The sequence below is a fragment of the Melanostigma gelatinosum genome (genome assembly GCF_949748355.1).
Source record: "Melanostigma gelatinosum genome assembly, chromosome: 8".
Taxonomy (NCBI): domain Eukaryota; kingdom Metazoa; phylum Chordata; class Actinopteri; order Perciformes; family Zoarcidae; genus Melanostigma; species Melanostigma gelatinosum.
In genome coordinates this window covers 9,250,022-9,277,988 of record NC_136641.1, presented here as the reverse complement: position 1 = coordinate 9,277,988, position 27,967 = coordinate 9,250,022, and the positions used below count along the sequence as shown (strand labels likewise).

At 43.3% G+C, this 27,967-nt stretch overlaps 1 protein-coding gene across 1 annotated transcript; it reads left to right on the top strand.

The window, feature by feature from the left end:
- Nucleotides 1-351: 351 nt before the first annotated feature.
- Nucleotides 352-27,837, top strand: cep104 (centrosomal protein 104). Its single transcript, XM_079273433.1, has 22 exons — nucleotides 352-409; nucleotides 1,615-1,741; nucleotides 2,800-2,976; nucleotides 3,101-3,239; nucleotides 4,006-4,068; nucleotides 6,440-6,516; nucleotides 6,992-7,160; nucleotides 8,838-8,993; nucleotides 9,119-9,346; nucleotides 10,120-10,335; nucleotides 10,768-10,935; nucleotides 11,680-11,853; nucleotides 13,905-14,081; nucleotides 17,300-17,500; nucleotides 18,374-18,469; nucleotides 18,770-18,851; nucleotides 19,510-19,582; nucleotides 19,732-19,840; nucleotides 19,976-20,114; nucleotides 21,845-21,912; nucleotides 25,009-25,096; nucleotides 25,751-27,837. The coding sequence occupies exons 2-22, from the start codon at nucleotides 1,629-1,631 to the stop codon at nucleotides 25,879-25,881; spliced, it is 2,844 nt and encodes a 947-aa protein (XP_079129559.1). The 5' UTR covers nucleotides 352-409; nucleotides 1,615-1,628; the 3' UTR covers nucleotides 25,882-27,837.
- Nucleotides 27,838-27,967: the final 130 nt, after the last annotated feature.

Below are 27,967 nucleotides of genomic sequence, written 5' to 3'. Positions count from 1 at the left end.
GTTTACGGAGTTACCTTTACATGCTATTCTTTTATTTTGGAGACAACATGTTTGACTTCCTGTAGTAGCCTGGTCGTGACAGACACGATGCTCTCTTCCGCCCGAGGACCGAGAAGAAGTTGTGAACGCTCATTTTCATAAGTATATTGAATGTGTATCGATGCAACAGTTGATTCAAGATGTAGGGAGACACATAACACAATCAGAGGTGGGTCCCGGTAGATTTGACTTTATCAAATAAAGGTTGATATCTTAAAAAAAACTTGCACGCATATAAAACTACATTTACGACAATCCGGTGCGAATGACGATGACCTTACTACTGCGCATGTGCGCGCTGGTTGTTGTCAGCGGTGGTTATGGAGATGAGATGGGTCGACTAGCTGTCAATAGTACTGTGATGTTCGCGGTAAGATACCTTTTGAATACTCGCCAGAAAACTTCTATTGACTCTAAAATGTGTACCAACAAAATGTAGAATATGACGAATGACAGTTGTCAGGACAATTAGCTGGTCGAAATACCTTTAAAAATACAGCTAACGTGACTGAAGACTAACTGCGTCGGCTGATTGAGTCGTTCACTGTGTTAGCTAGCATTAGTGCCCACAACATGTTTAAATCAGTAAGAGGGCTTCTCTTCTCCTCCCTAAGCCCCTACACAAGAGGCTAGTGTATGCCATATCCGGGATAGTTTATTTTACCAGGAGAGATGGGAAACATACGCCAAACTTAATGCACTAATATTTCCTGTGTCACAAGTAAACCCTTCAACACATCTTTAAGCCTCTAGCTGTCGCCATACTTACTGCGACACACGCACACACATAGCTACACACATTTTTAACACGTACGTGATGAATTAAGTACTGTGTAACATGACCAAACCAAAGTTTGTTTGTACTATATTATTTTATTGTAAAAGTAATGGACTGATTTCAATACATACATTGTTTATATTCTGTTCGTCCTTAAAATTAGTCATTTCTGTGTAATTGCTGACAAGTTGTTGAGTATCGTGTGGTCAAGTCTAATAACAGTTTTGTTGTTCAACATTGCGTCTTTTTTTACAAGTGATTAAAAAAGACAGACTGCCATGTCCTTTCAGAATGCTTATACAATGCCTAAGTTTGGTAACTAACTGATAATTAAATATATATACGCATGTGTTTCGACAAAATCATTTTTCCATTCAGAAAAAGAAGCACATGCACCGATACAAAAACACTGCGTTTGTCTATAATTGGCCAAATTTTAATCTGGAGCTATCTGATCAAAGAATCAGTAAAGTGGACTGACCATCTGACCAGATATTAAATTACATTTTTCCGTCTTTAACAGTGCAGTACCTGGTAATATGGACACATTTCAGTCGGTAGGGAAAAAGAGGTTTGATACCAAAACATGAAGAGGATGTAGTTTACAATTAATTTGTCACTCATCATTGTCAGTAGAGCAGCTCCAATGAAATACAATTCCAGGCCTGTAGAATGAATAAATACATTGTGCAATCAACCTCAATATCATCTTTACCTTCATCATTGTCACGAATATACATTTGTTTCTCTTTTCAGATATTAAATAAAAGATACATTTCTTATTTGTGTTCTGTCAGTGTCCGTCAGAGGAATGCCTCGGAAGATAGGATTCATTGTGGTCAACTCTTCAAGTCATGAGGACAACTTCAGTGCTAAGGAGCTCATGGTCCACGCACCCACAGTCAACGGCTGGAGATCTAGCAGGTACAGACTGAGAAACCAGATGTTTTTGTTGTTAAAGGAGAAACGCTGAAGCTCTTGTCCGATTAGAAATAGTATCACCATTGACCAAATACCTCAATATCGACACTGCGACAGCACCATCAGTGCGTTTACAAAATATTTACACAATGCGAATTTTTGACAAGTAATCATCAGTAAAAGGATATAATGACAAATTGAGTAAAGGCAAATAATAGAACAGCTAAAACAGTCTGGTAAGTTCAAGAAATTACATCACTTTATGATAATGCAGCCTTTAAAACCAGGAAAACACACTTGAGCGATATTACGACATCCAAAATCTAAGAGGATATCTAGTCTATATTTGCCCGAACCTTACCGAACAACAGAGGCGCCATGTCACGATCTTCTCTCACATAACATACTGTTTTACAAGCTGGTCACGAGCAAGTTGGACAACTCTGAAACCCATTGAGTCCACAGACACTAAAGACACTTGATTGACCGAATAGGCCAATAGCTATCACCACCATTGCCATATAGTACAGAAGTACAATTTATATAAATGTGATGGTTTTGAACATTTGGCAGACGCTTGCCTCGTCTTTAAGGCTCTACATGGGTTTGCACCTCCCACACTGAGTCAGTTCATGAAGTGGAAGTATAGTGGCGGCAGGGCAACCAGAGGGGACTGTGTGGTACAATACAGACGCAGCAAATTTGGGCTAGCAGTCTTTTCAGAGAGAGCACGAATCACACTACCTCATCTCTGGCACCGCCGTTAAATACCAATTTTTTTAAATTTATTTGCTACTTTTGTAACATATTCATATGTTTTATTGTATTGTGTTGTGCTGTACAGATGAAGTTTAGCTCTCTAGCTAACTCTTGCACATCTACATTGAGGTGGAAACTGAAACTTTGATTAATGTGCACTGTTCTTGGTAAATATATAAATAAAGATATATTACCACACCACGTTACTTTCAAAAACTTGTCACATTTATTCAAAGCAGCAGTTTGTCATTACTCTACCTTCTTAAAGAAACTCAACATTGTGTGAATGAAACATTCCGCAGGCTGTGCTCCTACCCGCAGCACATCACCCTCCAGCTGGTGGAGAGAAGTAGGGTGAGGAAATTGCAGCTGCTGGCCCACCAGTACCTGATCCCAGCCAAGGTGGAGTTCCATATTGGAGACACCCTTCCTGAAACCAGCAGCACCTCAGGGTTCCCTGGGCAGCTTCGCAGACTCGGGTGAGACTGCAGACTCGACCAGGCTCAGTTTTTTCTTTTACTGCCACCCTTTAGCGTAATCTAAGTCTTGTATATCTCAGCAGAGGAGTTGAACTGAAAAGCAACATTCCACCCCCAACTGCAGGTACGTGTCTTTGTCGGATAACGAGAAGACAGGCTTCAAAGCTCGGGAGCTGAAGTCAGTCCATGTCGACGCCATCGGAACGTACCTGAGAATAACCTTCCATCGGAACCATGCCAACCATTACAATCACCACAATCAGGTAGTCTTTCAGCCAGTAACGTTGCACCTACACCACCATTTCACTGCCTGGAAGTTTTGCCTGATGCAGAAGACTGATCCAAACTGTGAGTGTTGTTCTACTTTGTTTGTGAGTTGTAAAGAAGACTTTTGGTTGATTTTGCCTTCCAGAACTAATTAGCTTACATCAAAGAGAATTAAACAACAGCATCGCGTTTAAAAACTCACCAATAACAGCAGCTCCAGACGCAGACATTTATTTTCGAACATTTTTGTTTTGGATCATTTAAAATCATTCGTCGGCTATTTTTCTGGAATTTCCTCTAGTGTTTGAAACACATAGAAGTTATTTTGTCTGGAAAAGTCAAATGGCGTGTCTTACTTTGAAATGCTGTGTGTTGAATGACTGCTTTATGAGACACTCTTGAAAAGTAATTTCCTGATATCATCTCGCCAACCATACCCTCAACTTCATAAGCTTCATTTGCATTTTCAATAGTGCATGCATGCAAATGATTAGTTGAATAATCATTTAGTTGATGGACCGAAAATGTATTCAAATGTTTATCATGAGACATGAGCTTACGGGTACATACTCAACTGCACCAAGATGCATTGCGGCTTTCTTTAACAATCCACTGATAGAAAAATCAGCCTTATCCTTCAAACTGGGCTAAATTAGTTCCACTATCAACCTCCCAACACACCCATTTATCTCATGCTTTGATTTTTGTTTTTCTCTCGCAGTTCGGTTTAACCACCTCACCAACATCTGTTTATGATTTCAGGTTGCTTTGGTTGCCATTAATGTTCTGGGAGATTCTTTGGATGGCGATGCTTTTAACACAATTGTAAGTTCTCTTCAACTGTCACTCATCACCGTACTTACATCTGCACAGCACTAGGTGTCGCTGTTGTGCTTTGTGTTTCTTTTTTGAGACATTGCTGTGTTGTCGTCAGTCAAGTAGAATAGGGTTGATTGATGTTTCCTCATCCATCCGCTGACATTGCAGGCACCATGGCAGACTTTTGGCATGTTTATAAGTATTCCTCACATATCGAACATCATTCATTTATTCCTAATAATACTTCTGTATTCTGAACATCTGTTTTTTCCTGTTATGGTGCTATTTGCTGTGTGCAAAGTTGTACATGTTAAATTTTCTTTTTATTTATAATATAAAGAAACAATACTAATGATGATGGACAAAAAATAAATAACAACACAATATGCAAATCCACTAAAATCCCTGAATAATGTGAGAGATGCTGATTGAACTTACCTGTAAGTTTTGAAGCAGTATTGATGGTGTATTCGATAAGTTTATGAGAAGGATATGCTGTGGTGTATGAGTGTCTTATGTCGTATTTATTTGTACTGATTGATCCAAAGGACACTCCATAGGTGTGTCTATGTGCACACTTGTTTACCTGAATGGTTTGTGTGTGTAGGTGCATGCATACGTGTCAGGAATGTAGTAATGAGACACAAAGGGAGGGCAGTATGTAATCACACAGGAGGCCTTTAGTTAGCCAGTGTAATCAGATAGTCCTGCAGACAGACAGGTCCTGGAGGAGAGAGAGCACCTTAAAACACACACACACGGGCACAGAGACATGGAAAGACAAGGACACACACTTGCAGAGATTCCAGTGAACAGGCTGTGCATTGTTGCTCCGCTAATCCGACTCTGAGCACCTCCACCACAGCAGTGATCTCGCCTGGAGGGTCGGCTGGATCTCGTTCTCTCGTGTGTGTTCGTGTGAGTAGAAGTTGTGTTTGTCCTGTGGAGGGACGTGGACAAAAGGAAGAGTGTGGATACAAAAAAGAGAAGAAGAGCTTGTTTGAGTTTGTACCGCTTTAAAAGAGTTGGTTCATCCAAATTATGAAGAAAAAACACGCCACATCTTCTCACTGACCTCTAGGGGGTATCCAGCCACGCAGGTCTGTCTTTGCACTCCGATGCAATGGAGGTGAATGGACTTGTGTTCATGGGGCTCACAGCACTAAAGAAGTGTGATGGTTGATGGGAAACAGATGTGTTTTCACTGTCACAGAGGTGCTGAAGCTGCCTTCATGGCCTCCAATATGGCCTCTCCATCACAATGTCTATCCTTTCAACGATACTTGGACACAGCAGGCATTTTGACTTGCTGTAATAGGAAAACGCACAGGTGTCACCAATAACATTAATGATGGCTCTGTTGTGTTATGGCCAGCCACCGACGGCGTGACGCTGAGCCAGCATGCATAACACCAGGTCTCTCTCATAGATATATGTTGTTTTGTCAACTTTGAGACACCCTGTTGGATAATTCAAACAACACACGGTTTATATCTTTGGTGCAAAATAGTTCCAGAAAACTGTTCACTGCCTGTGGGTTTGTCCGGAGCAACAAGGTTGGAGTGGAGGCAAAAAGTCTTTGCATGCCATAAAACCATTTGCTGAAGGCCCGTGCAAAAACATCTACTTTGTGCCAATGACACTTCAAAATAGGTGAGTTACATATTAAACCATCAGTTAACAGGTCAATTAGGTTAGAAAAATACTATCTATCACAGTTTATTTTTTATTTCCTCCTCATAGTGTTCCATTGAATGAGGTGGTGACACACTTGGCTGCTCTTTGTCTCTTTGTCTTTGTATGAATACATGTCAGCTTGTCCTTTCAGTCAGAATAACTACATATTGTATGATAATAGACAAGTGTCTGCTATTGTTCGAGTTCCTACTTATCACTGGCTGACAGGAAGTTCATGTCTTTCATTGTATTAATTGTGGTTTGGTGTTCATGAAGTACTGCAAGAATGATGTCATCGGTAGACACTGTTTCCTGTTCTAATAATGATTGGACACACGTTACGGTTATAGCCGTGTACGCAGCAGATTACAAGTCTCCACATATGTATGGCCACAGCCTTGAAGTGCTGAATAATGATTATCTTTTCATTTATGTGTGTGTGCGTGTGCGTGTGTGTGTGAGAGAGAGAGAGAATACTTGTGTTATTGCCATTTTTAAGGTCCAATGAGTTTTTGTTGAAGTCATTCTGGCTGATCCAGTGTTTTGATTAGTTTTAGGTTCGGGGAAGGGTTTAAGTCACCTTAAAGGTCACCTTAAAGCTAGTGGGATTAGAAGACAATTATCGGGTCTTCCTGAGCAACAGTAATACAAGAGTATAAATGCACGTGTGTGTCATTTTCCCCCATCTGTTCACCCCCAGCCAAGCAGAGAGCAGCTGATCGAACACTACCTCAACAGTACCCAGCTGGAAGCCGCCTTGGACACGAGCTTCATGGGGTGAGGCGAGGCCATTGAACCCGGGTTTCTTTGTCTTGTGACAATAACATTGTTCAACAAAGCCATTTAGTTCTGGAAGCTAACCAAGGCATTCAAGGTCACACGCATTTGAGGAAAATGCAGGTGGCGGTCCGCACAAAGAGGAAAACACATTTCGAAATATTCCTTCTATTTTTTTGATTCTAATACATCAACCCCCAAGGGCCGTTTCACCTCAGGGTCTCACTCCTCTGGGGGTCGATCCATGTGTTTCCCCTTTGATCAGGATTTGCACAACACTGAGCCCATTTAACTGAGAATGACACGTCTTCTGATCTACTCTGGCATCATCTCAAGTGAATTTAGACACTAAATCAGCTGTTCTGTTCTCGATATTCAACGTGTTTTACAAGTGTAACAAGCTCAGACCGGACGTGTCGGAAGAAATGTTTTCATGTTTCAGTTTGTTGTTTTCGTTGTCCTGTTTTGCACCCAGTAAATGTGAGTCCATCTCCCCCTTGGACGACCTGGCCTTCGACATGTACCAGGACCCTGAAGTCGCCCACATCATCCGACTCCTGGACCAAAATAAGCAGGACATGGTCCAGCAGGAGCAATACGAGCAGGCCAAGAACCTGAAGCAGGCCATCGCAGACCTGCAAAAGGTATGTACAACAACAACTACCAGAATGTGCTCTCTCTCTATCAATGAATTACTCACTGTCTGAAAAAGTCTTAAATAATTCATGTTTAAGGCCTTCAATGATTAAAAAGGGCTTGAATACAGTTATAAGTCTAATATTAAGCTAACCTTAACGAATCGCCCACCGGCTCCTGCGCTATACGGACCACACAGACAGGAGAATGGTCTCAATTTTGTCCTGTGTTTCTCGGCAAGAAAGCCAATAAGCACTTTCCTTTCCAGGTCGCCGTTCAGGAAATTCCTTTTAGCCACTCATATGACAGATTTTACATCCAGTTATTTTACCGTAACAGCGTTTTAAGGTTGGTCCTCAGTATTTAGACAGGCAGTTGCATTGTGTTAATGGGGTTTGGAGAAAACGCCTTTGTTTCAGTACAAACAAGTAGTGCGTGAACACACAGGCGCACAGACACACATATAATAAATATCACTGGTTACTGGAAGTATTTTACTTCCAGTAAAAGGCAGAAGACTTCCTGATTTGGAAATAATTCCCAGGAAAGTACCTGGATCTCTTCTCCTAGTTATGCATTCTGGACCAGTGGGGAATGTGTAATAATCAAAGATTATCATATCAAACAAATACACAGCACTGCACTGCATAATGAGCATTGTGACTTATGATAGATTATGTACTCTTGTACGGTGTAACTTCACTGCTGTGTCTTCAAATTCCTGTTGGCGACCTCCTTTGTATACAGCGTTACCATGCTGACCATGAATTCTTAATAAGCTCAACAGCTGCAGTGATGGTCCTGTGGTAGGTGTCTCTTCCACAAGCCTTTCTGTAACCAGATAACACACGCACACAGACACACACACCAACACCTTGTTAGCATGGCATGTTAACACTACAGACAAAAGCAGTTGCCAGGGTAGGCATGCTGAAAATCCCTTGTCATCGCACCCTCAGGATGTCAAAGGATGTTTTTTTTGGGCGTCACATGATATCTGAAAACACATGATGGTTGTCGTGTTCATTGCACCACTTGGTTTTGTCCAAAGGAGTAAAGAATCACAAAGTGTTGATGTTCAGGCTGTGTCACTTGGCACCTTGTTAGCAACTTATTACAGCTCCATGTCATTTCCTAACTTACTGGAAATGTCCAGCCCATAAATGTTAGTGATTCACCATGTGGCACACTTACTGTAATGTGGCACTGGGGCTGTATGGGGCTCCAGTTGGGTTTAAAGGATGATTCTGGATATTTGCAATCTGGGTCTTATTTGTGTAGTTTCGGCCAATGTTTCGATTTTTGATCATAAGACTGTGCTCACCAAAGTAATTGCTTTAAATTGCTCTGGGAACACAGTGACATCAGTAAAAGCTGATCCAAGGCATCAAAAAACATGAGCATGTGTACGATCGGACAGGTTGTAAACACGCCGACGACTGAGCAAGAGTATCGAAATCACTTTACTCAGAGATGAAGCTGAAAGTGAGCGCTCCTGCAAAAATAATCCCTCATCACGCAGGACAACTGTAAGAAAACTACAGAAAGTGCATTAGGTGGAAGATGAACCAGGAAGGAATTGTATTTAAGATCAGTGCCACGGCAATGCACATATATATACATATATATATATATATATAAAGGGTCAGTCTGTCTTTACCTCTCCTTGTCCCGGGCTCTTCCAGGTGGGAGAGCGTTTGGCTCGATATGATGTGGAGAAGCGGTGTGCGATCGAAAAGGAAGACTATGACCTGGCCAAGAAGAAGAAGGAGCTGATGGAAGAGTACCGGAGGAGCGTCTACCAGCAGCTGGAGGTCCACAACCTGCTGGACATGGCAATGGTCAGTCTTCACCTGTTCACACCGTTTGTGTGATGGAAAAGATACATTTTTTATCCACGGTGTTGGTGTTCATGAGTCATTCTGACTCAACTGAATTCTGTTCTGTCCCTCCGTCATGTCACCAGATCCCACGGGCCGCAGATTCATCCTCAGCAAAGGATCCTCCGGCCCTTCTGCCTTCTCCAAGTCGCCGTTCAGTCCCCACCAAGCCCCTTGGGTCCACAGACACATTCAGGGAGGGGAAAAAAACAAACGCTCCTCAGAACCAACAGTCAGACGCAGAAACTGTTGCGGCCAAACTAAGCAGCCAACCTGACACGCCGTGCACCCCTGCTGCTGTACCCAAGATAGACGTAAGTGACACTTTATCAGATCATGCAACGCATCACAACATCTTCACTCAGCATGAATCACGACCAACACTTGCAGACGCTTAAAAAAACCTAACAACTTGTCTATATTATAATACTTGTTGAAGATGATATGGATTGGAGTCTGGACGGCCGTATCAGTAGCTGCTTGGATGAAAATTCCTTTATTGTTGTAAGAATGACCGTAGCCGACAGTAGCACCTTGGGAACATGTCCCGCGCCGTAAGTGTAGTGTTGGAACACGGAGCACACGGGGGGATTATGACCAGCGGGGGCTTTTATGCTTTACCCACCGCCTACTAAGACTGGTCCTACTGCAGGTTCGGGTTTCGCTATTTAATTAAAAGCGTGCAACAGTTGGCTGACTCCGGCGGCTGCCAACCTGGCCTCAAGGCAGCGCTTTGAGCCTTGTGCGAGGCAGCAGGGTGCCAGTTGGCCCCGGGGCACAGGAGACAGTGCTGACTGTGCGGAGATTGGGTTTGTATAGGTGGGGTTAAACGTTCATTGTCATCATGATGTTGAACGATCGACCATTCAGTGAACAAGTGAGAGTAAGTGAAAAAAACAACAGAGGGATGGAGATGATACATTTTTTTAAATGTATGGACAGACTTGAAAGTGTAGATCAGTTTTTTTTGAGCCTTTGAAAATAATTCTGTTATTATCCTTTAATTAAATTAGCAAGAAAAAATGTGTGAAGTTGTATAATGTCTATATTCTAAGCTTTCAATACCAATGTTGTCTTGTGGCGATAGGTTACCTGTGTGCCTTATGATGAGAGGCCGCTACCAGCTTTTGTGAGGAAAGAGCGGCCTGTGGAGGCCGCTCTGAGCCCTGAAGAGCGGCGCTCCCCACAACCCGCTGCTCAAAGGTCTCCACACAGCCCCGAGATGAGCGGAGAGCCACAGCCCCTGACGGAGAAGGACCAGAGAGAGGCTGGCCTTCCACTAGAGGTCTATGGAGAAAGCCTGGTAAGACAATAAGCTGGAAACACCTGGCTTGCTAAGCTAAATATGTGTTTTAATTTCTACTTCTACATGCCGATATGTACTCTGAAAAAATACTTTTTTGGTATCCCTTCAGGAGATTCTTATGTATATGCCAGATATTATCGCCCTGATTTATCTGTCCCAAATATCAACCCCTGACAAAAATACCAGCTCTGTAGCTGCAAGATGCTCATTTTTCTCATTCCACATAGTCATTTGATCCATTGATAATATAAGAAGTATCGATTAGCACAGCTTTAAGGGATCCTGTTCAAAAACGTGGGTTTGTAATATATGATCTCGATACAGTTCACAGCAAATCTCTATCCACATCTGCTGCATTACCGATACAACTGATGCTTGCGCTATCTTTCCCGCCTCTTGGCTCATCTGTTGCCCTCTCTTCTTTTCCAGGTGGCTGGGGCGTATTCCAAAACCTGGTCCCACAGAGAGGAGGCTCTCCTGGCCGTGCACGAGAAGCTTTCGGAGCTATCGCCCGCCACCCCCAAGGAGGAGCTGAGAAATGTGACAAGAGCTGCAGTCTTCCTGGTCAAGAAGGCCCTCCTGGATAAAGTGTCATCTGTGAGTCACGTTCCTCAGAAGACAGCGGTCCCGGTGTGGATGCTGTGAACGTTAATCGAACAGAAACCTTCGCCGGTAAAGCTGCCCTGTTAAGGCGTTATGGATATGTTTACTACTGTCAGTCTTCAATGAATCACGTTTTCTGGATTCATTTTTACAAACAGAGCGAACGTTCATGGAGTCAAATCATAAGCACAACGTTGACCCTGTCCCATATGCAACCCTAGTGCTCTCTCTCTCCCAGAGCTGGCTGCCTTAAACAAACAGTTTTGACAAAGGATGGCCTTGTCACCCCTCTCTCGCCTCCAGCTTGTATGGTAATGAACGGAGTAGTGCCGCAATAATTCTCGTGTATATATTTTCCTCGCCATGTTGATACACAGAATGCTCCGTTAAGAAGTCAACTGGTTGATTTGCTGCTCCATAAACTTGCCTCACTTATTTAATACACCTTTCTCTGACAACTCTGTGCTCTAATCTGCATGTCATGTCGTCCTGGGTCTGAATGTAGCCCAGGATGTTTTGTTACATGTTTAAATCTGCCTCGTAAACGTACATTTCTAAAACCGGCAAGTTGGACTCTTCGCTTCACTGGTTGTCCGTCTCCCTCTGCATACTCGAACCAACTCAAAGTGGACATTGCCGAGTCGAGCCTCTTTGCTAATTGAAGTCACCCTGGTGCTAGCCTTTCTTGGAAAGTCCACTAAGTTTGGAGCTAAACGTCCACTGGCCCTCTCTCCTTAGGTTTTCCACGTCTCCTTGAAGTTGCTGCGGCTACTGCTGAGTCAGCTGATCCCAGGTCTGGGGCTGGGCCGGGCCGAGGTGACCCACTGCATAGACCAGACTTGGCCCAACCTGCTGGCCAGGACTGGAGACATGGCGAGCCGCTTCCGGGGCACGGCCAAAGCCTTCATCCAGGTATTGTAACACACTGGACTGACAGGTTTATGTGGCGCCAGTTGATTTCCATTAAACCCTTTTAATAAAATATGCCATGATTCATATAAGGGTGGATCTGTTATGGTGAGGGATTTTTTAGCAGTGTGAGGAAGTCATTACATCACAGCTAAATGGTGAAGTGATGAATCAATGAATGTCTTAATTCTAACGCTTTTGTTCAGGTTAAAGCTGAACATTATTCCTTTACTGAATGATCTTTTTCATGATCGATTCATGTTGGCAATGTCCTCAACCTATAGAAACTAAAATCTGTTCCATTATTCAACACTTAAGAAATAGTATATTGCAGAAATCTTTCTTAGTGCTATTGTCTCATTTCAATTGAACCCTGACATTAAGAGTTTGGCATTTCTGCTTGGTAAATGACTTAAACGGTTAATACGTCAGTTGTTGATCTGCTATTTGATTAAAAGGGTAATCCTTTGTTGATGTCAGTGAAGTAATAATCTCATTTAATTAAAAATCACATCAGATAAATACACATAAATCTTCCCTGACAATGACTTCCGTGCCCCTGCAGGTCAAATTGAGTCTATTCATGTATTTACTTAAGTGGGTTTTTATGTGCATGTTGAATGGAGCATGTGTTTGGCTCCATTCAACATGAAATCAGTCTGATCAGCCACGGATCTGCATTCAAAATATGCCTTAATTACACGCTCCAGAGTAAGCAAACAGAGGGAATATCATGCGTTTGTGTAACATGTGTGAAATCCAGTCCAACTTCCCTCCAAGGACAAACTTCAGTAAACACTGCCTGCACGTGTTTGTTCTATATCTGGGATTTTTGGATTGAGGCAACACTTGTAATCGCAATATACTACTTTATCTCTCAGGAACCAGACGATTCTTCCAAGAAATATGCACCACCCATAAAGAAACGGTTGAGAGAGCGGTTACATTACAAACAGTCAAAGAGAGACTGTGTGTCTCCGCTGGAACACTGAGTTCATTTCAGCGAGCATGTGCAGAAGCAGGACAGATATTGAGTTTGAACTTAGTAATGACACTATAAGAGCCACATGTAATGTCGGCACTGTATGCTGTAGATAGAAAGAACAACGCATGCCATTATCTTAACACCTTTCATACGTGTGTGGCTTTTCCCCCCCAGAGTTTATATCGATGTCTGTCGGTATGATGAATGAGGTTGTGGGTGTTTAAGCAACCTGCTGATGCAGCGAGTATTTGAACCGGGGGCGTTTGCGTCTTAGCCTTAGTTCTCAGATTCAGACAGTGTTGTTGGTTGCCGTTTTCATCTCATTCAATAATTGAATAAGCGTCCACCACTCACCTGGCTGAGAGGACAGTCACATGCAAATACATGAACAAAGTAATCAAATGGAGTGTACCTATCGTAGTGTGTTTACTGGTTTTAAAGGAGCTTGTCTCGTCTTGAGTTAGCTTCCCTAACATGACATTGACCTCAGGGTTGGATTCACTGGTGGGTGAGACCAGAAAGTATTACTGGGCTGATGGATTGATTGGTGACTTTAATGTCCAACTCTTGCGTAGTGTGCATTTGCTTTAATCTGTTGCAGTGTGTATCGTGCATCGGTGTGTCTGATGAGTAATACAGGGATGGAGGTCTGTATGAGCTACAGTAGCTTCTCTTTCAAGGAGTTCAACTTAGAGAGTTACACAGTTACCATGAGTCCCAGCCCTCTGAAATCATGACTGAATGCCTCTTTGTATGATGACAAATGACATGTTTGTTATTTTTGTGCGTGTGTGTGCCAAATTTCCGACATACATTCCTCTCACCTGGTGAGGTCAAAATGGCAAACAACGGAGAGAAGTCTTTCCAAGAAGCATCCTCGTTCTTACTTTAATTGTACACTTGTGTTCTCTGTCATGACTTGTCTCTTGAACAGATGCTTGTGTTGAATGATAGCATCGCACAGATATGTTTACTGTACAGCACACATATTAGGATACTGAATCTACATTGCATGGCTTTTACGCTGTAAGTTCCAAAGTCATTGTCTCTTTTCTTTATGTCCTTTTAGGAAATTGCTGTTTTGAAGGATGTACGCGCTCTGCAGGTGATCCCCGGTGAGCTGGTGAAGCCCTTCAAATCCAGCTTCCCCTCTCGTCTGGCTCAGAGTCGGGCCGAGCTGCTCCAGAAGCTACTCGCTGACCTGGGTACAGAAAACACTGGCTTCACCCTGGACAATGTCATGACGGTAAAAGACCTAAATCATGCTAAATGCATCTATATTCTGCATTTGGGTTTTCTCTGGTACGGAAGTCGAGAGAGGCCGAGGCGGGAAATTTCTGCTTACTGTTAGCTCAAGATCACAAGTTGATGATCTTGTGAAATCAACCTTTTGTTTGCTTTAGGATCCACATTTAGACAGCCTGACCCCAAAAGTCTCAGAATGGAAGTTGGTTGCTATGATTTTCTTAAATCTTGAGATCATGAGAACATGATTCCTTTACATAGAGGGGAAACAATTCATCCACAGCGGCCTTTGGCTTCCATACTCTTTAAACGTTTTCAGGGGATTTTATGCCATTAAAATCTCACAAATGAATCTTAAATGTTCTGAACATTAGCAGCAGCAGCCAGTAAAATGCCACTGTAGGTATCTGCGGTCACAGACTTCAATACTAGAGCTGTTAACAACTTAGTTTTTGGCAAAGTGTCAATTTCATCTCTTCCCAATCTGGAAATAGCAATCACGACATATCCTCTATGACATGATGGCACACGTGCTGTATGTAGATACATACAGTACAGTGCCTGTATTATTCCACATAGCAGTAGGCATCCATCAGGCTGGTTTTCCATCATATTTGGCTTAGATATTACACTGTGACTAACTGGAAAGGGGATCAGTCCCTCCCTGACTTTCTGTGGCCATTCAATTCCCCCAGACAGCATGTCAGTAACCTCCGGTCAGCTGAGACAATGTTGTCACCGTTGGCATCCACTTAAAGTCCCCTGCACTCCTCTGGTTTCCAGCAGTGACCTAATATCTACGTGCAAACTATCCAACTGTTGACCAGGCCGGGCAGGGTCCTCCCCTCTCGAGTTGACGGCCGGTCCTCCACCCCATCCCCCTTTCGCTCAGCCCTTCTCTTGACTCTGCACAGCTTTGTATCAGCGAGAGTGTTGGGTTTGTCCACCCTCTGAAGCCAGAGCCACACAGATGGCATTGGGTGGCCTGTGTTTGCATGTCCGCGCATGCTTGCTCAGCGCCTGTCGTCTTTGTATTGGCTGCCTCCCGTGTTTGCCTGGGAAACATTTCCAGGTTGGATTGAGACGTGACAGGAGGGCTGTGCTTTAGTCCGCAGCCTGCCTTTTCTCTGAATTTTCACATGATTTCACATTTTGATGAGAAACATGTAGGAGACACCGGGTTGAGTGCAGGTGGTGATGCAGGAGGAGGGCTTATAATCAAATCTTCCCTTCAAAATAAGAATGAAAATACATGCACCTCTATGCAGATTTCACCATTTAGTGGCCACCAAAACACAAACAAAGAAGTTGCACAACAGGAACAGCTGATATTGTTGAATTAATTAATATTTAATAATTTAGCTGTTGCAGCTGTCCCCAACCACCCAGATGTGGACCAGCACCCGCCCATAAAGCGTTTTCCCATGGGTAATGGCAAAACAATACCTAAAAAAACAGAATAACAAGAACAAAACATGAGGGTCTATTTGTGCAGTAATCTCTCCGCTGTCACACCCACAACACACTCGCACGTGACACGAGGTCATCGATTACATCATCGCCCGCCACAAAGAGGATCGGCCTGCGCCACTAGGGCTGTACCGAATGTCATTTTTTATATTCAAAGCTTTTATTGAGGTGTTTCTAATGAAGCTATGAATGTCCGTTAATACAGCTGCTTGCCTCCCTTTTTGTGCGCTGGCAAGCGGGAGAGATTTTAGGCCACAGTGAAAGAAAATGTTGTTTTTGAGAGGCCAAACGCCTAAAAATATGGATTGAAGGAGATTCTTTTGTTATTATTTAGAGATAAAAACATGTGAATTCTGTAAATGATTCTATCTTTTGACTGACTAAGACAATTATAGAGACACAACAGCTCTCGCAGTGTGTGTGCGTGTGTGTGTGTGTGCGTGTGTGTGTGTGTGTGTGTGTGTGTTTGAGAGGGAGAGTGAAAGAGAAGGGGGAAGAGAAGCTGGAAGGTGCAATCTTATGCAATATTTCTGAAAGACTTTTTCTGCCAGAAAACAACAAAACGCTGGCAGTGCTTTTCAACTAGAAGCGCTCGGAGCGTCCACACAAAAGGGTTTGATCGCTCAGACAAAGAAACCGCTATGGACAGCCAAAGATATTAATCATAATTATAATAATTCAATGTCAAGAGTGACGCTTCGAAGTTTTGAACTATTCGGGACAGACCTACGAGCCACGCCACCCTATTCCAGCAGTGGAAAGGCCGTGGATGTGTGAAGAGAGTGGGAGTGAGAGGGAAGAATTGAGTTCATATTAAACCGGTACACGGTGCTAAAAACAGGTTTGGGAACCCTGATTAATTAAACTCAAGGATGACTGAATGCTGAAACTCAAAGTAAATCCTCTCCTGTTATCTGCCTCTTTAAATGTCCTGAGCAGCCCTCTTGACAGCTCTACGGTGTTAGCCCAGCTATATTTTGAGCATTCTTCCTTTCCCCCCCTGCTGTCACCTGGGTGATCTGCTCCGAAGCGGGAGCCAGAGGGGGGAAAAGGGGGGTGATTGAATTTCTTGTCATTAAAATGAGAAGTGGGCGGCTGAGACAACAGAGAATAATGGCAAACTGTCCCAGAGCCGTACGAACGAGGGGCAGCTGGCCTTTATGCTCAGTTTAGTTTTAACGTTCTCCTCTGGCGGGACGGCCATTGTGGTGCGACTCTCTGCACACAGAGTACGTTAGATAATAAGCTCCTTTTACGTCACGATGTGCACTTCTCTCAAAGGACTTCCTGAACAATGTTGTTGTTTTTTTGCACATGAAACTAGACTGCAAATATCGCTTCGTGATACTTTGACTTTTATTTGTTAAATAGCGAGCACTGAATGTTCTTGGATGCACCGCAATGATCTCTCCTTTCGTCAAGCTTCTTTGCAGTGACACGGTCTGAAACTCTTTGTCAAACTCTTGGTCACGTCATGGTTCTCATGGCCAAGAAAGTGTCTTTCTCCAGAAGATTTCTAGATGGGGAAGTCAGTTTATTTCTAATCCCCTACCCTCCACAAGAGGAACCTGGTTTCTACCGTGCCTGAGGTTTATGAAATCAGGTCACTGCAGAAAGCCGTGAGTGCCCGTACTGATGGCGATCAGCTCAAGTCTATGATCACCAGTTGCACAAGCTAACCCACAGTTAGTTCTGTTTCTAGGTGTAAATGTCCGCATGTTAATAGAAAGCCCTGTTTTCCTCTGTCAGTTCTGCACAGCAGCTTTGGAGCACAACGCACCAGCGGTTCGAGAGCTGGCGGTGCGCATCATCTTATCCGCGTACCAGCAGCACAGAGCTGCTGTCCTCCACTACCTGCCACCCAACGACGCTGCTGCACGAAAGAACTTCCTCCTCAACACCCTCTTCGATGGCTTTGCCAAGATTGATGGGAAGCTGGTGGACACTCAGGCAAGACGTATTTTCTTTTTTTCTTTTTTTCTTCACTGCAAATGAATCTGTCATCAACACTCCACACCTTCTTCACTTAAAGAAGGGATATAATACAACACACAACAAAAATAACTGAACTCTCCTATTTCTACATGTCACATTTCAGATATTTGTATTCGCGTCTATATTGACGGTGTTCAAAACGAAATTAGCATCTTAACAAACAGATTGTAGTCAGCGAGGAGCAGCTGGTACATGGACAGTGAAACTGCCAGACATGGCAGATGGGAGCGCTCTCTTGAGCGCTTTAGAGGGGACTGCGTGATGTCATGTCTTTTTATTTATTCTAAGCTGACAGTAACAGAGTTTCATGTTGCACGGACAGCCAACTGCCTCCGCTGCTTCCTTTTGCCAAAGCCAGCACAGGCAGTCTTGTCTTTTACTCACCTGGTCAAACAAACGATCCATGACAGACCCATGCGTGAATATATATTTGGTGGTATAATCCGAATCCTTCATGTCATCACCAACTGGACTAAGATTGCACTGGCGACAAACCGGACTTCCCCATCTTTACCAAATGTGGCAAAGGATAGCTGTTATCTGAAACCACAAACGCAGCCGGTAAATAAGTCTGCTTGAGTTACCGTAAAGTTTGTGACTCACACAGTGACCGTGTTTCTCAATTTTCACTGGCATTGTTAGCGACCTAGCCCTCCCATTACGTCATGGCTCCATGAGTCTGGACAGCTGTAAGCTGTTCAGTTTAAAAGATGGCGTGGTGAGCGAGAAGGATCTGTGATATAAACAGGAGAAAGAGGGACGAAAGGGAGCAACGCAGAGTCAAATGCAACTGAAAAACTAAATATGAGTCACTTTTTTTTCCCCCAGATTTTGAATAAGGGAGGTGGTCAGCAGGATGGGCAAAAGGAGAAGGAGGAGATCCACTCTCTTCAGGAGCAGCTGGCCGCCTTGAAAGAGATCACAGTAGGTGGAGTTGTCATTAGACTGCGATTACATCACTTCTTGTAATGGCTACTAATTTGTATTTATGACTCTGGTAGACTTTTGTCTCTCTAGGTGGTCAGAAACTCAGTTATTCACATGAACATATACCAACACTGGTACATTATATATCTCCTTAAGAGTCTTATGAAGAGCAGGTCCACTATTGTTCTACAAGTTAATGTCTGCAGTCACTGTAGAGCTTTCCTTCTACTACAGCATCTCTGTTTGGAACTGTGCTCTCTGAAACCTGTTCAAATTCATATTTGTCTACTTGTGAAGGAGAGAGGGAATGAAAGCACCAAAGAACAAATGGCCAAGAAGGAAGCCCCCAAACCTGAGTCCCAAACAGCTGGCAAAACAAGTACGTACACATGTTTGACTGGAAAGAAGCAGACAAAAGCCTCTCGGTTAGTTAAACACCATTTTATACTGTGCTCCACCAGCTCTGGTTTGGATTGCTTTAAAGCACAAGGGGGGATATTGCTTTATGGCACAAAACAGCAACCTGGTGCTAATGTAGTCTTTTCAGTCATGTGGCGCTGATGCCTGCGAATGTGACCTGTGATATGTGAGTGGACTATTCTGAAGGTATCTCTGAGGTCATGACTTGTGACATCAATGGGAGAGCCCCCGGTAGTTCGACGCTCTCAGCACGGCATTGAGATGCAAAAAAAAGAATAAATAAATGACCATTTCCAAAGAGGGACAGGGAGCCTCACAGAGTCGGCTTTTGTTGTTAGTTGCCCAGCAACAGTGCTCTCGAGAGTTTAACCACTTGAACCCAAAGTATGGTGCTTGTCTTTGCATGTCAAGAAACAAGAAACAAAAGCTCCATTTGAAGACAGTATAACAATAAGACACTACACCGATGCTGCCAGTCAATCCCACCGTGAACCTATGGAAATACACTGCAGGCACAACACATCTGATTTTGAAATATTTTTGATACGAGGCGAGTTAAGTGCTGTGTGATGTTTGCAGTCATGACAAGTAACAGATGCTGTCTTCTTTATGTCCAGTTATCACAAAAGTGCCGCAGAACAAGGTAACAGACAGCATTGACGTCCACCAATCTATCAACTATCTGGACAAGTAAGAGACTCAATGGAGACTTTTTTTAAAAGAAGTTACTGGAATAATAGAAATAATGTATATGGCATATTAGCCTAGCCCTGATATCACGGGTTTAATGTTTTCAGTGCAGTTTTCACACGGTCTTATTCTTTTCCCCACCCTTCCAGCCTGTGTGTATTCTGCAGTAAAAAGGACGAGTCATTCACAGAGGACGGGTTGGACCTTCACTACTGGAAACACTGTCCTATGCTGAGACGCTGCGACGAATGCAGACAGGTAGGTTTTCAAAGGTGTCGGCATGTATGTAGTCCCCCCCCCCTGAAAGAAGGGGCATCTGCCTATAGCTGGTTCATCACCAGCTCAGTTACACAGCGTGAAGACTTTGCATAAAGCTCTGCGTTGTGTTCACAGGTAGTCGAGATAGCCAGCCTCACAGAGCACCTACTCGGCGAATGTGAAAGCAGGTCCAAGTTCAGCCAGTGCCCACGCTGCTCAGAGGCCGTGGCCACTGAAGAGCTGACTCGCCACGTCCAGGGCCCCGCCTGCAACCGTGAGTACTCAGTCTCGCTCTATCGAGCCGTTGGAAACTTTCTGAAAATTCCGTATGTGTAGAAATTATGATTAATTTTTTTTTTTTTTAATCTTTATTGGATGGTGACGGTTTAAAATCAATAGGAGATAAGAGTATGACATGGAACAAATGTCCCAAGCCAGAATAATGGACATTACCCACGGTAAAAGTCTTAACCGCTATAGACTATCAGGACACCTTTAATGGGTAGTTTTCAATGTGACCAAAAATGAACTGGAAAAACTGTCATTTTGTATTTGTCAATGACCAATTACATAACCAAAACTATTTATATATATAATATATATATATATATATGCTATATAAAACCAGAATAACCTCATAATATATTGCACCTTGTGGCGCAAAGGGAGACATTTCCTGGCAGAATTAGTTATTAGTATTTTAGAAGTTATTTATTAACAACAACATTTGAAGTTAGCTCTTATCAATCCATAGGACATGGTTGGTGTCAGATGATATGGTGAGCAATCATTATAAACTGTAACTAAGCAAATGAGTACAACAGGACATAAGCTCCTTTCAGACATGCTCTTCTTCTCTGTAGATGTGCTGCCAATTTAACATATCTTCAGAATCTGCCAACTTAGAATTTAGTAGCATTTACAGGAGACAACGTATGAGACTCCAGACTGAATGCAATGCTGTGACATGGACAGAGACAGCGTTCACACGGTTACTGTGACTTCTGTTGTCCTGGCTCTGTACTGTTTGTATTTATTTCAAATGAAACAAGGACTATAATAATAATAATAATAATAACTTTAATTTATATAGCGCCTTTCAGGGGACCCAAGGCCGCTTTACAAGAGTAACAGTTAGACAAAAACAGTTTAGACAAACAGTCAGAAAAACAGAACAAGTAAACTATGAGGTTAAAGCGACGACTTGACTTGATGGTGTTTACATCCTTATACATCGTTCCCCAATTTTAAATAGCAGAGTGAGCATCATCTGAAATAAAGGCATCAGAAACGTGGTGTCTTCCCCGGTGATGCTCTGTGAAGCCTGTACTGCAGCCAGCTGCACATCTTGCTTGTTTTTGGGGGGGGGGGGGGGGGGGGGGGGTGAGACACACACCACATGCTCAGTTCGAGGTCAGGTCATTGGCTTGGCCATTGTCTGTTGAACCGTTAAAGAGTTAAGATCGTTGTCTTGCTGTGTTGTCCTTACGTTGGGGGGGGGGGGGGGGGGGATTGCATCTATCCAGTGTCTTCTGGCTGCACCTTCTCTTTGGGTCCATTTGCGGTCAGTGAGTGTTCTCTCCAGCCTTACCTTTGAATGCTTAAGCTCCTTTGCTTGGCTAGACATGAGTAACACCACAATTCATACTGTGCTGATGATATTATCCATTGGATGAGTATCTGCAATGTGTCTTCTGTACATCTGACAGTGTTTGTCCTCAAACCTCTCCTTCCTTCTCTCACAGAGCACACACCTAAAACAAACTTAATCTCCTCAATTAGATCAAACATGTGATTCACCGATCTCAGGTGGATGAACAGACTTCTGCGCATGTCTTTTTTACTTCCTGGTCTTTGCCTTTGTTCTGAACAGCCTGTTTTTCTTGAGCTGACCTTTGTTCTGCACCCAGTGCTCCCATCATTTTCATTTTCTCTGGCATGTTCTCGGGACCTTTACTGTAATTGTATATTAGGTAGCTTAAAGGTGTCGTGTTTCTATTTCAGCCCCCATCTCGGGTAAAGGCTCCAACCACTGCCCTTTGTGTCACAACAACTTCATACCTGGAGAGAAGGTGAGATTCTGTTTCTGGTTTTTCTTTTATCTTCATTTAACCAGGTTTGTCCCGTTGCGATCGAAGATCTCTCTCACATGGGAGACCTGACCCAGAATAGGAACAACACACACAATGAAAGTTACTGTGACCTACATAAGTAAACGAGACAATCAGCAAGAAGACTGTCTATGTCTATGAAGTCATTCTTAATGCTCGTCATCGGTGCCACCGGGTCGGATTCCGCACAAAATCAGATGAAATCATTCAGGTTTTCCAGGAGCTCCTTCAGCTCAGACTCAGTGCGGCCTCTAGCAGCGAGCAGCCCGACGCGGACCTACTCAGATCTGGCTTCGCCGCCGCCTTCAACCTGCCAGGAGCTTCGCTGCTCCACGCTGCTGGAGGCCCAGGCCGTATTGCTGGGCCCGCTGTCGGGAAGGGAGGCACGGGAGAACCAGGACTTAGCAAAGCAGACTGTCAAACCCCTGCTGCAGTAAAATGAGAGGTTTTCTAAAGGGATTCTGCTGCTCGGACACACTACCACTTTCGTCCACAGGGATCGCCAAAATCAACAAAAATGAAAGTTCCTCGTATGAACTTTAACATAAAAGCACGTAGATTTGAGTAACATTAAAATGGCCTCAACAGGAAATCTACACCTTTTCTTTCCCAATTCAGTTCTGACTTTGGGAACAACAAAACCTCAAAAGTCTTTCAAAAGGAGATCGTCATTTCAATTAATGTAATGACGATAAGTAGGTAGGAATTCTACCAAGAATTTTTTTTTGAGGACAAAAAATAATGCTGAATAAAAGATCCACAGTTTGTAATGAATCTCAGAGCCCCTTAAAACACGCTATACAGCATGTGAAGACAGTGAGCAGGGGCGTCCATGGACAACACATCAGCATCATCAATAACAGGTGAAACGGTACACTACAACTATTTTTTGTTTCACACTAAAATGAAAAACAACACTTGTTTCAAGTAAAGGAAAAATAGAAAGTTGCATGAGAGACAAACTGTACCAGTGGTCATGTTTTGAGTGAAGAAATGGCTGAATTAAGATAAATCATAGCATGTGGCATCAGCATTAAAAAGATGTGAAGTGTGTCCCTTCAGTGAACTTTAACAAAAAAGTGAATTTTGCGGTATCATTTTCTTTTTGCACGTCAAGCTTATTGTTTCCTTACAAAATAATAAAAAACAACAACAGCTTCGGTCTCTTGTAGAGCGCTGCTTCCTCGGTTATAATGGAGCAACTCTTGGTACGATTAGGGTTTTCACACACCTTGGGCCTGAACTTCACTCTGTGAGCGTTTCTATTTCCCATCTTTTATATCAACACAGAAACTCAAAAGGCTTCTAATGTGAGGCTTGAGGAGCAAACAGGTGTTGAGGTAAAACACTGCTATTGTTGGCCTTTTAAAGGCTTCAAAGCAGGCGCAGCCTTTGTTCATAATGGGCTGTTTCATTTGTCTCAGGATGAAATAGATGCCATCACATTCTTCACATTCCTATTAGTTTGAGGAGAAGTAAAGATGGTTTAGCTGTGGAAATACATTTTTGATATTTATTTTTAATAGATGGTGCTTTCCTTAAATCTTTTTTGTGGTTTACGATAATCCAATTATTTTTCTACAAATTATAAACACTGAACAAAAGACGACTGTTGTAAAATTGGTCAAGTTCAGGTTTCCTTTGATTCCAGCAGTGCTGACAGTTTTCCTGCTTCAACGTTTCAACAACAACAGGAAAAGATTGCAGTTAAAGATGAACTGGAAATCTCATTTCGATATAAATCAACCGATAGAATGTATCAATGAAGGAACGTAATCAAAATGTTGAACGATAGTAGCATGAGCTCAATACCTTGAGTAACGTCAGTGTTGAATATGCCATAATATAAGCACGGGGGAAATAGTTGGCTCTTATCTCTCACACGTAAACAGTGCTCATGTTTCAGCGCTCTTGGAGCTTCTCACTTATCCTTTGTGACCGTCCACAGGCTTTTGGTGAGAGAAGTTTCAAACGGATACACTAAAAGATGAAACGACAGTGTAGCCTTTCATTTGTCTTCCGTTACGTTTCTGTCATCGTGGCGGCTCATGAATCATGCAAACTCGTCTTTCAAGGACCCACAAGAGCTCCGTGAGTCGGTCTGACCGTCGCCTGTCCTGACCCGGCCTGTCCCAGTTGGCAGCAGCACTTTGGAAATTAAACTTGTGGACAAAACTCGAAAACAAGAGTCTACACCGGTGGTTTAAAACCCTCAGACTTGAGTTTGACTGTGGGGGTTCATGTTGGAGGAGATTGTTCCTATCAGTGTTATTATAATCACTACCAATCTCTGATGGAAGACAGACATCTCCCTCAAATGATGCTACTTCTGTGGTGACCACGGGGACCCGGGGGAGGGGTAGGATTTGGGTTTGATTCTGGAGACGTAGCCAGACAAACAGCCACCACAGCCAAGGTAGGCGGAAGGTTCTCAAATTACGCAACTTCCGACTCTGGGAGGTACGACGAAAACAAATCTCAATGAAAGGCTCGTTCGGGACCCTGTAATTGGTGCACATTTGAGATTGTACGTCATTTCTGCCTTGTAAATATTGCGCTGGCAGAATTTAAAAGTGTCGCTCCTGATTTGTGATTGGCCGATCCAATGTGCTCATGTTTTCTGTGGAACAGGCCTGTTAGTACACCATGTTTCCAGTTTACAGGACTTTACCGTTGAACCATTTTCATTCCCTGCAAACAACTTAAGTGTCCAAGTAGGATAAGACATGAGAGCTGTTGAGATGAAGCCCACATGTACAGTGACACTTATTATGCAACCGTAGCTGCACCTCATTTGTGTTCTCATTTGCTCGCGACATGAAGTCGCCCACCCCTCACACCCTTAAAAAATGAACGAAGAAAATAACTCACAGAGAGTCACATTCTCGCTGCCAGAGCTGTGAGCGTTGACTCAATGAAAGACTGCAGTGTTGGTGGGAGGGAGGGAGGGCGGCCATTCGGGCCTTGACTGGGCCTACAGTTACCCGTGGCCGTCCCGATCGAGAGAGTATCTGGGAGAGGAACGTTACTCACTGAGCTACTTTGTCCCTGTTGCAGGCCTGGAAGGCTCACCTGATGGGCAGGGAGGGCTGTAAACAAAACTCACGCAGGACTGCGGTGTCCCAGAGAACCCAGCCAGCACAAGGTAACGCATTCATACACCCCAACGCTCCGGGTAAAAGCTATACAAAGTGCCCATGCTTGTTGGTAGAATTTCATGTTGTAACCGTTCCCTCGTGGCTTCCTGTCCTCAGGGCACAGAATGAGGCCGTTTAAAAAAAAAAAAAAAAAAAAAAAAAAAAAAAATGTCTTCCGTTTCAAAAGGCCCATATTGTTAACCAGTCGCTCGTCTTCTGTTGCGCTGCTGAAGGAGGAGCAGCTCAACTGAACTTGGCGAGCTTTATTAAGACGCAACAGGTGTCGCCAAATTAGCCAGAACTGAAATCGTCCAGTCAAATAAGCCAATCCCATCATCTAGAGTGATTTAATGCAGTATAAAAGAAAACACTCGTATGTTTACTCTTTCAGGGTTTCCGCCTGGAAATAGTTTGTTATTAAAGGTGGAAACTGAAGCCACTCAGATCCTGACACATCTTGTAAATGATGGCCCAAACAGGAACCTCATTAAATATGTAGCGTTGGCTTTTTGAAACGGCGCCTCTGTTTACACTCACATCACAGGTGATGCAGGCTGCTTTGTTTAGTAGTAAATAGTACACAAGAACAGGAATGGTCCTCTGTGTTCATACAAAAGTTTACTTTAAGGATGTCCTGTCCGTGTGTGTGTCTGTGTGTCCAGGCAGGGCTGTTGGTGGAGCCAAGCTGAAGCAGTCCTGGTCGGTCGGGGCCAGATCCAGAGCCATGGGCAGAGGCAGCCGGATCCCGGCCCTGGCACCCCGGGCCAGAGGACACACGCCAGGGAAGCACTGAAACTGGTTCAAAGCACCAAGAGGGAGATGCCCAACAGCGACCGACGTCCCTGAAGAAACAAACTTCACCTGTCGGGACACCCCACTCCCGCATTTCCTGCTCCCATGTTCCTGCATATCAGCACTTTTAGAGAAGGCATCTGATAGGTTTCACATCTTTTTTTAGAGGGATCTATGAGCAGAAATTGAATATAATATTTAGAACTATGTTTCTCTGTTTTGTGTAAAATCAACTGAAACTAAGATGTGTTTTCGTTAGCTTAGAATGAGCCGTTGATATCTACATAGGGAGCAGCTCCTCTTCACGGAGTCCGCCATCTTGCACCGCCATGTTTTCTACAGTAGCCCAGAACGGACAAACCGCTGTTCCAACCAGCGACCGTCTGACTTCCGTTGCTCCTGAAGCCGTGTCATTGTGGTCAGGATGGCCCTCTGAGCGGGGCCAACAGCGCTGCCACGGTTTTGCACTGGACAGCTCACGTTACCGCAGTCGCTGGATGCCACCGTATCCTTCGCACTGTACCTTTTTAAGTTTTGGTGACTCACAAGAGACCGATTTAAAAAAACGAATGGTCAAAGATGTTCCTGACTTTAGTGCCTAATGGCATCTTCTCATTGGACCCTGTCTGTCCACACCCTCCGTTTGCTGTACAGGCTTTCTCTTGTAAATCTGTTGTTAACGAGCCCCAGCTGAGATGACCTCATAGTGATGTCATCGGGGTTATTTCATCAGACTCTGGAAAGCTAGTAAACTAACCAATATACACAAGCTATCTAATGCATCTGTACATTTTATTGTACAATTTTTTTTTTTTTAACGGCATTATTTACATCCAAAAACTGATTTTCAGCATTGTATTTATTAAAAAGAGCTGTAGATCAGTAAAAACCCAGGATATATCCAGTGTAATAGAATGAAATGTGTAATCAGTGGCTCCATCTTACCAGAGGACAGGGAGAGCAGCTCCTGTCCTCTGGTAAGAAACACTCCTCTCTCTTTGTAGAAGCGGCAGTGAGAGGAGAGGAGAGGAGGAATGAGCTTTGCTTACAAGAAGGAAACTTTTGCTTCCTTGGCAACACTTCAGCACCCTAAAGCTTTTGACAACACGAGTGTACCGTTTGCTCTCAGCTTCACACATTGCCGTCTGTTTACATTTCTCCTTTCATTTCCGGTCGTAAATAAATGATATCGAAGGAATGAAGTAGCACTTTTGCCAAATGGATGATGCGGAAATTCCAGTACACAGTATGACCTTTATTTATTTTCCTGCTCATCGCCGACTGACAATCGTGACCAGATAGCACAGTTTTATATCCTCCACTAGTCCAAGGAGGGAGACAAAGTAGATCTTTTAATGTAACAGAATTATTTCAATGAATAAAACACACACACACAAAAGGAGATGACGGTATTGTTATGCAGTAGAATTTCTGTGGCACCTGTTTTTCTGCTGAATGTGACGGAGGCTGAGACAGACAGGCAGTTTGAAGCACTTCAGTCTCTTTAAACTGATTTTAACAACAAACTAAAGAGTTTAAGAACTCTTGGCAACAATTTGCTGGATTTATATGCTATAATTGTACTACTTCTATTGTACTGCCCAGTGTTATGACGATGTTGATTGTGATATGTCTGTGATTCCTCCACAGCCAAGAAGAGCTAAAACAGAAACAGTCGGAGGTGTTTTTGAACGTTATTTTGCATATTGTAATATTAGTAGGGTAAATTCCTTATTAATGTGCGTGATACTGTTTACTGTTGGGAGATGTACAAGAGAGTATATTTGGTTTTAACTACCCAATCCATCACATTGGCTTTAATATGATTCTGTATTGAGGACGATTGTTTTTATGTGCAGAGTCAGTATTTTCTGAATAATTATGGCATCAAATGGCAATTGTTTTTGTGTGCAAAAAAGCATTTGTATTTGTTTGAATAAAGCTCCATGAAGCTGGACTTTGCAGATGTGGTTTCACTTGACAGAAGGTTTCTGACACTTTCACATGTTTTTGCAAATCTCTCTCCAGCAGTTCACACATCGACACGAATCAAATGCTGCAACAGTAATATTCTGCCTTTACAAAGT